We start from the raw sequence: 9,274 nt of genomic DNA on the forward strand, positions 1-9,274 counted from the left end.
CATTATTCTTTCCAAGGCAAACACTTCAAGATATTCGATTTGATCGTACATTTATCGTCGTCTTTGAGACGACATTCAAAACACTAACTTTAATGTGTACTTGCAAATACACCGAACACAGAGTTTCAGCAAACATTTACGATTACACTTGTGCAAGAGAAATGAGGTGACTATGTCACGCATTTTCCACTGGTCCATATAATTTGATAACAAACTTCCTTCGTACTTTACGAGTAGATCGTTTTCGTGATCCATTCCTCCAGCGTGAAGCGAGCCTCATTCCTGTTGCTTAGATCCCGTGCTTTGAAGATGTCTGTGTAAATGAGAGCACAGCATTAAGATCATCCAACATTCCAACATTCCAACAACAGCTCCTCATTCAACCTACCGAACATGGTCCGGATCTTCACGGCACAGGTAATGAAGTCGTCGAACCATATCTCACCCTCCTTCGACCCGTACCGATGCATCAGCATGTTGATGATGTGATTGTTCAGCGTGTAGCCCGCCGACTGTAGCGCTGCCCGCAGCTCAAACGGACTGATCCGGCCACTCTGATCGGTATCGTACTGCTTGAACACACCCTTCCAGCGGGCGATATCGGCCAGCAGCTTCTGGAATTCGGCCAATCCCAGCTTGCCGGAGCCGTCCTCGTCCAGCATGGCCACCATCGAACGGCACGCGTCCTTAGAAAAGCCTGGATTGGATGGATCAGCTGGAAAATAGGAAGACAGACAGTAATTAAGAAGATCTTAATGTGAAGATCAATGATCCTGAAGATCCTACCATGCACTTGGGTGACATTTTCACTCCTCATCAGCTCGCGACGCTCTCCGTTCGCCGCTGCCGGCGGGCTGTTGTCTCCACCGGCAATATCCCGGAACAGGTTCTGCAGTGTACTCCACATCCCGCACAGGCTTCGCTCCAGGCTCGTCTGGGAGATGGCGGCCGAAGCTGTGCCGGCCACAGATTGTTGCTTTTCCAGTGGAGTCGTTCGGGTGCTTTGATACGTGCGGGAGATGCCACGGGATGCTTTGACGATGTCTTCGCGGAAGCAACGATCAAGCACCAGCTTCAGCTCCATCCAGTCGACCTCACCGTCCTCACCGGCCACTTCGATGAAGAGCCGCTCCATGGTGGCACGCTGTGCGTCAGTAACTCCCGTGTCTACGTCCTACAACAAGGTTAAAGAAGATCATTGGTTGTGTGAATGCTGGAATAGGACACATTGGAGAGAACATCAAACATTCAAATAACACTTACTTTGGGCGAAGGCTTAGATGGTGGACCAACTCCAGCTGAAGGTTTGGATGGTGATGGATCCTTAGGGAGGTAATGTTATTTACAAGAGTGATGTAGTTCATACAGATGCAATTATACTTGGAAGTAGTAGTGCAATTATCATTTTTACACAGTGATGATCATCTACTTGCAATCTTCATTCCACAAGCACCACAAACATTAACCAAAACCAGTTTTCCCCAGCGCTACTTACCGTCGGTGTACCAACTCCGATCGCACTATCGTTCTCCTGCATGTTGGCCGCACACTCCGAGAACACCCGGATCATAAACTCGCCCTCCTCGTTCGGCTCGAACGTCGACGGTATGATCACGTACGATCCGGGCGGCAGCCGGAACCGACACGTAACCTCGCGCAGATTAATAAACGTCGACTTTGCCGCCGACAGATGCGACGTGAAGAACTCTCTCGGCAGTGGCTTCCGCTGAAGATCACTCGGCTCCACCCGGTAGATCGCGAACCCGATCGTAAGACACGTGATGCCCTTATTCCGCTTCGAGCGTCGATTCTTCTGTATCAGCGACACGATCAGCGTGCACAGCTTCGCCTCATCGTCCGCATCGGGATCATCGAGCCGGATCACGTACTGTGGGTTGTGCCAGAACGTGTCCGGATAGTTGCGGCACCCACCGGCCGTACTGCCCAGCACCCACTCTCCCTCGAACGCGCACTGCCTCCACGCGAACCGGCTCTCCTGCAGAGCGATCGGGCAGTCCGGGCTGAGGTGGCACATCTCCACCCGATCGAAGCACTTGCGAAAGTCCGGAAAGGACATCCAAAACTCCCCATCCACCTCGAACGTCAGCCCGATCGAGCGCTTCGTGTCCTCGTTGATGAAGCGCCACTCGGGCGACTTGTCACTCCACGCCCCGTTCCATTCGTTCTCATTGCCCCACGGATTGCGCAGCCGGAGCAGCTGTATCTTCCCCTTCACCCGTGGCGTCTCGATATCCACCGCTTGCGCTTTCGTGATGGAGTACGCATGGCCCTTCACCAGACCCTGCGGTGTCACCTGCTCCATCTCCCCCGCTCCCGCCTCAATGCTGCACGCAAACATCGCGTAGTTGTTGCATCCTTTCTCGATCATCTCGAACAGCCCCTCGGGAGCGTCCTTCATCTCGTATCCCTCCGTCAAGCCACCGGTAAAGTCTTCCATCGCTTCGCTTGCAGATCCACCGGACAGGGCCTCATACGACCCGAACAGCTTCGCGTACGCCTTCTCCAAAAGGGCGCTCCAGAACTCATGCTTCGTGGAGGATTTGATGTACACCAACTGCCCTCGTATGGTCGGCAGTCGATCATCCACCACCACATCGTACCACTGACCGAAGCGCCAGAAGCGAAAGTGAAAGATACCAGCATAGTCCACCCCCTTCCGTCCGCCCTGGATACGATCGTTATCATCCGGCACGACGCGACTAAACAGCACCGGAAAGGTGGTAAGATTAGCGGCCGCCGCCAGCAACCAACAATCCCCCAGCAGCCCCTGCTGGATGTCGAAGCGGGAAAACCCATCCACATCGAACACCGCGTCCGGGCTGATTTCGTGCGGTCGCAACCACTTGTACTGCGACTGGCGGCCGGCAAAGGAGGAAAAGTGCAGCGAACTATCGTCGGCGGGGAACTCCGGATCCTCGAACAGCTTGCCCGCCCGGAGACAGTCCGTGCGCAGCTTGTAGTAGTCCTGCACGTACGCCGGTCGCTGCGGATCGGGCTTCGGGTAGGCACGCTGTAGATGGGAAGTTGAAAGAGGGGAAAAAGTGGGTAATTTCGTTCGTTGTTTTGTCGACCTACCTCAGGCCGTCAGGTGTCAGAGTTTGGGGTGTGCCTCGGCTGTCCTTGCGTGACCGGTGGTCGATGCGAAAATTAATTACATTAAATGCTACCGAACGATGGGTGTGAAAGCGATTCAGGGAAGAACGTCCGATTGTGTTGAACGTCTTCCGCGGTTTATCAAATTGCCAAGGAAGTGGTTGACCCGGATAAAGTGCTTATGTCCGTTCAACTTCTAATTGCATTTAGTTTGAATGCTTGTAAAACGAATGTTGGTGGTTTTGCCTGAAATTCCAGTAGGTCTAGTTAGTTTCGTTGAGATGTCCTCATATCGTCTTTGTAGTGATTCCTTCTCTTCTTCGATGTATTTCTTCTTGTTGCTATACTATTCATTATATCCCATTTTCCATTATGTTTCTTTTCTGTTTGTGGTACACAAAATCAATCCAACTCCACATGGGAGCACATTTCCCCAGCTCTGGTCTATAAAAAAGAGAACATGCCGCGCTCTACATGACAAGCCATTTATAGTACCACATGTTCAACACGTGTTTTAACGCTTGTTAACAACGACTAACCTGATTTTACTGTTCCATTTCCCTCTTTAATGCTGTTTAAATCAAATTCAAAAATGGAATAAAATGTTTTTTACGTGCAGTTTACATAAATTTCTGAAGAAAAACAACGTTCTTTTGATCCTACTCAATCCTACTCAAGTAAGAGATTGTTTTTACTTGTTATTAGGGTCACGAAAACAAAAATAAAGCAATCTTCATAAAATCCCACGAACGATCTTGGAACGGACGACCATCTGTAGTGTAAAGTACTACTGTTCATTTGGAATACGGTCACCTAGTTTTATTTTTAGTAACGTCACTACTACTCGCGGCATAATGGAACTTTTTGTTAATTATTTGATGGTGTTGGAGCACACGAGATGTTTTAAGTTCGATGCAGGACATTCCTTTGTAATTTTTGGAACATTAAACCCGACCTTACAAGTATTAACCTAGACACTAAACTATACGCTTGTCGTCTTCGTCGGATACAACAAAAAGCATTGGGTTAGGTCGTGACCGTTCACGGTTATTTTGACCCACACAAAACAAAGGGAAAGAGCAAACTTGATGCAATAAAGAAACGAAAATTACACCCCCCAAACAAAGATCCCTTCACAAAAGACTTGTGAAGCGTGATGCTGAGCTTTGCGTGTGATTCAATCATATGAAATTCTGTTCTACAGGTAAGTGTCCTTCATATTAAAGTAAAAAGAGACAATCTGTTCATTGTTGTCGGTTGATCACCGTAGAGAGTAATTGGCTCCAGTAAACGCTAGCGAGCTCTTTGTGCATCATCAGCGCATTACTATCCCCCACTTACATCGATACTAATGTCACCCAAGTCATCCAAACTACGAACAACGAGCATGACCATCGTGTCCAGCGTTCAACAAAAGCAAACACGCGTCTTTGTGGCGCAAACTGTAGAGAGACACGCATTATTATCATCACACTAACGCCGGAAAATATCGATCCGTCTTGTCGCCAACTGCCGTGTGTGTCGTCTTGCTGTCTCGACTATGCAAAACCCTTGCCAAATGATCTCAAATCGGCGGCGGCAAACAGATGTTTTCTTTATCAAAGTTCAAACACAAGCGTTCAAGCGTTCGATAAGCGCTGCAAAAGCCAACCTGTTGCAGGCTGGCACTGTGTTTCCGCTCCATGCTGTGCGTTAATTGCACCGTTAATCGATTCGTTCCACTGGAATGGTAATAAAACATAAAGAAATAGTTTGCTCCGCTGTATTGCTTGTCTGACGCAGTTTTACAAGTTACAATGTTGATTAGGACAACCCTTCCCCGAGTAGAACCGCTTGTGACTCAGGGACGGCAACAAACCCGTGAACTCGTTCCGCCGGGATTTTCCAGTACGCTACCAATCCCTCAATTAAACAGCAGAATGCTGTACCTTCCTTCAATATGAATGGCACAGAATTCCAGTGATGAGCTGGAAAAATCAAACGGCATTGAAATTCCCACACCGAAACCTTCGCCTTTTCCCCATTCGTTTGCTGTACAAATTAAAAAAGACAAAACAAATAAACAAACACACCGGTAGAGTGTGGTCGTACACGAACGAAGCGTCAACGCTTGCTGCGTTCACCTTCCGGCATGTGGGGTATGTGACAGGTTGGTTAGCGTCGTCTTGTCAACACGGCGTGGGGAGAGGTGCGATAAATCGTACGTACGCTAACATTCAATGAAGCGAATCAAAACAGAAGTTTTTGATTTGAAATTATTTGGAAGGGAAACGACAAAAAAAAGGTTCTTCGGAAGATTACGCAAAAAAATCCGTTTAGCGTAATCATCGCAAATCGCAACGCACGCTGATGATAAGCCACGAAACCCACGAAAAGGTTACTCAGAACAACAAGCACCGCAGGCAAAAAGGCGAGCATTACAAAAGCATGTTCCATGCTCCAATGCTTCTTGCAATTTCTTCTTTGCGGTCCAGTTTCTTCCCACCGCGAAGGGCATAATAAACCCCAGAAACTCCAAAAACAAAACCGGTTCCATGCAGAACGGAGAACGAAGTAGGCACGGGCAGAACCTTCTCCAACGCGATAAAGCAAGCACAGAATCCGGAGCGCACGATGGAGAACCCAACTCTACAATGAATGAATAAACATTTTCGGGGCGCTCGCATGGTTCTCGAATGGAAGGTTTTTAGCTTTGTTAGCTTTTTTGTGCGCCATTTATCGTCATCATATCGCTCGACTTGCGTAGATGCTTCGTTCACTTCCTGGCCGACATGGTCATGGTTTGTCGGCTTTGGACTATGAAGGTCGCAAAACGGCCTGCGTTGCAGTTTGCAGAACAATTGCACGGTTGGAAGGCCGGTTTCGAGGATATCAGACACAAGGCACAAGGCCTCAATAAACATGCTCTACTTGCAGCATGCCCTGAGAACCGTGTCTTCCATTGGCACCGCCAATGTGCGCTTCTTGTTCGGTGCGAAAAAGGCTAAATTTAAATTTGAATTTTGCACCGACTGTTATATACCGTTCCGTTCTGAGTTTTTCCCCCTCTTCATTGGGACACTTTTCTTGTAATTGCACACCAAACTCTGACACACATTCGCGGGTCGCATCCCAATCCCTTCACTTACACCGTTGCGATCAAACTCGATCGGCATGAAGCGCGTACGGGACTGGTGGAGCGTCGGTTTGACCAGTGTCGTCGTGATGCGGCCACTGCTACTGCTGCTGCTGGTGGTCGTCGTCGTTGTTGGGGATGTTACGATGCCCCTTTGGGTGGACCGGCGCGTTGCCTTCAGCAGCTCCTCGTTCGGCCGGTTGCCGGTTCTCGTTATGGCTGGCATATTGACGCTCACGACAAACACACGGGTTCACGCTTCAATTCTATTCGGCTTGCTACCACCCGCCCGCAACAACACAACACAAGAGATCAACTGCGGGGACGCGATCGCGCGAAACACTTTCAATGCGCGTTTATCTGATGCCCCGTGCGGTACACATCCGCCCGAACCGGCGTACGATTGCGAACTGAAACCCGCGGCATCGAAGTATGCGCGCAAAGTATTTGAAATCGCGCTCGGGATCAGTTCACTGTTCGGAAGGGGGCGCTTTCGTGCGAGTTCGCTTGTTCACTTTTCATCCTTTCGCCTTGCCTCTGTTCGTACGAATGAATGAACAAAGATTCGGCAGATTCACGTCTTGGCTTTTTCTTATTGCTTTCTTTCTTTTTTTATGTGGACAAATACAAGCGGTTCCTGATTTGGGTGCTGTTGTTGTTGTCAGTTTGGTGTGCGGGAATGAACAGAGGCGCCAGAAGCGCCGACTCCATCACAACACACGTGCAATGAGTACTTGATTAGATGATCGCTCGTTCGGGTTCCGGTGGCGGTTCATTGGAAGAGTTCAGCCGATATGATTAACGGTCTTTAATTGTTGATATAGCCGTTTAGATGAGCTGTTTTCAAGTGCCAAGGTTACGGGGATCAAATGCTGGTGGAGTAAGGTTTCTTATTATGCGTGGGAATTCTTTTCTTGATTTGCTTCAATTTGTTGGTCGAACTAAAAAATAATAACGATAATAAAAATATAAATTTGTTAACAAATATAGTAATAAGAAATACGACATAATATTACACAGATAAAATAAGGAATAAACAACAAGAAATACCATGAAGCACCAAACAAATAGAAGAACAAGCTGATAACTGAAACAAACACAAACAAAATCAAAGCAAAGAAAGTAATAATGAATGATATAAAATAAAGTAAAGGAGTTAATTATATATGAAAAAAAATCAAACAGCCAACAAAAGATAGCAACAATGAACAGTTAAATACATTGAAACTCAAAACAAAGAAAATAGTAATGAAAGGTAGAAAATACAGCGTACAAAACTCAATGAAATACATAAACGTAAGAAAGAGTCAAACATTAACCGTGAAATAGCGAACAATACCAATGTAATACATTGAAAGCCACCACTGCATTTATCACCAACCAACTTCCTTCCTCAACCACACTAACACAATGACCCAACTACTATGCGGCGACATGCGACTGTCATAAATTCGTCCCTCCCACCTACCATTTACCTCCCTACCTTCTCTGTTGTGCTGCCGTGTGGCCTTCTACCACTTCCCTTGCAACACAGCGCGCACGCCAAAAAGAAAACCATCAAGTTCACGGGCGTCAGCACTGTCAACTGGCCGTGTGATGGTGGCTTTGGCTTTGAAAGAAAAGAGGCGTCAAAAGAAACGGAGAACTCACATTCTATGCAACACGAGACGCCGCGCCTCGTCCATCACACGTCGTTTGATTGGCGCGCTTAGTTTTCTTTCAAAACGGAACACGTTAAAAGTGTTTTGTATTTCTTGCTATTTCCGATACAACGGTGTGTGTGTGTGTGTGTGTGCTTTTTCACAAATTCATATTGTAGAAGTAGGAACGAAACCTTCCTTTGAAGTTGAAAAACCCACCCTCTATAAGGTCTCCTTTCAAACGGTGCCAACAAATGCGGGTTACAATTTCGCTCAAATTTGAAGAAAGAATAACTAAAACGGATAAAACCTCATCTGCCATCATCATTTGCCTGCGGTGCAGAAGCATAAGGGTTGCGTGGACAGGAAATGAAGTTATCGCCATCATAAAAGCGATGGTCGGCCCTCTGTCGTCGACACTATATTTAAACCCGTCCTCCGTCACACACACATTTGATGAATTTCTCTTTTGCTGTAAAAAAGAAAAACACATGTTCATTAAATTCTACAAAGAGAAAAAAAAGAAACCAAAACATTATCTTTATGTGAAGGGAAAACTCGACCCCGATTGCTTCACGCAGTCGGTCGATCACCTCCGGATGAACTGCGGGGCCATATGGTTTGCAGAGATTGCAGGGCCATTTTGGCCACTGCCTCTGTGTGTGTGTGTGCGTCTATGTTGTCAAATTCAAGGTTCTTTCACAGAGTTAGAAGGTGTTGAAGTTTTTATCGACAAATCGATGGATAACTAGCACAGGCGTCGGTTTCGTACAGACTCCGAAGCGTTTTCGATGAAATGGGTTGCTTGGATTGGCGCTTTTTTCTTCTCTCAAGGTTATTATGCGTCATGCGGCAGTAGGAAAATCGGAAAACCATCGAATTACCCATGTAACATGATCTCATGAGCTGTGTCGTAAATGACGCAGCAGTTTCCTTGGGATGGAGATCTTTTCCACCTTTTATCCAAAAACCAAGCTAAAAACACCGATATTAAATGCAAAATTAATTCAACTTAATTCAATGACTTCACTCTTCACTCCGCACCCAACCAACGATGCAATTAGAAGCATGCAAACATAGCCAATTTAATTAGATTACACCTCTTTGCACAGTTTACCTCTTATCTGATCCCCTTTTCGAACAACAACAACAGTCACCCTAAAGGCAGACAGCGAGCTATTCAATTTGCAACACCCTTTTCCCCCTGCATTATTTCCCCTGCGATCTGTTGTGGTTTATTTTTCAAATATGATGTCGCATACGCCACCGAACACCACCGAACGTTTGGAGCATCTGTTTGCAAACACGAACAACGGGCGGGTTTAAAAATAGCGTAATTCCCCACGCCAGCCCAGCCAGGTCAGCAGTTCGACCAGATGGGGATGTGTCAATGGAAGAATTATTT

General features: G+C 47.0%; 1 protein-coding gene across 2 annotated transcripts; it reads right to left on the reverse strand.

Annotated features, from left to right (window-relative positions):
* Positions 1–46: 46 nt before the first annotated feature.
* Positions 47–7,166, reverse strand: LOC1280602 (calpain-B). Of its 2 annotated transcripts, XM_320457.4 has the most exons (6): positions 6,243–7,166; positions 1,496–3,031; positions 1,264–1,323; positions 787–1,174; positions 389–715; positions 47–313 (listed from the first exon to the last, which is right to left on the reverse strand). In XM_320457.4, the coding sequence occupies exons 1-6, from the start codon at positions 6,453–6,455 to the stop codon at positions 228–230; spliced, it is 2,610 nt and encodes an 869-aa protein (XP_320457.4). In that variant the 5' UTR covers positions 6,456–7,166; the 3' UTR covers positions 47–227. The 2 variants fall into 2 exon arrangements, with proteins under 2 accessions (XP_320457.4, XP_061517325.1); XM_061661341.1 differs by lacking the exon at positions 1,264–1,323.
* Positions 7,167–9,274: the final 2,108 nt, after the last annotated feature.

Source organism: Anopheles gambiae, chromosome 3 (assembly GCF_943734735.2).
Source record: "Anopheles gambiae chromosome 3, idAnoGambNW_F1_1, whole genome shotgun sequence".
Classification (NCBI taxonomy): Eukaryota; Metazoa; Arthropoda; class Insecta; order Diptera; family Culicidae; genus Anopheles; species Anopheles gambiae.

What these genes read in the sequence shown, in the direction of transcription:
- LOC1280602 (XM_320457.4), bottom strand. Translation starts at nt 6,455, where the DNA reads ATGCCAGCCATAACGAGAACCGGCAACCGGCCGAACGAGGAGCTGCTG. An exon ending in CATCTAAGCCTTCGCCCAAA is followed by an intron (nt 1,175 to 1,263) that starts GTAAGTGTTATT and finishes ACCTTGTTGTAG; the next exon opens with GACGTAGACACGGGAGTTAC. An exon ending in GAAGATCCGGACCATGTTCG is followed by an intron (nt 314 to 388) that starts GTAGGTTGAATG and finishes TCATTTACACAG; the next exon opens with ACATCTTCAAAGCACGGGAT.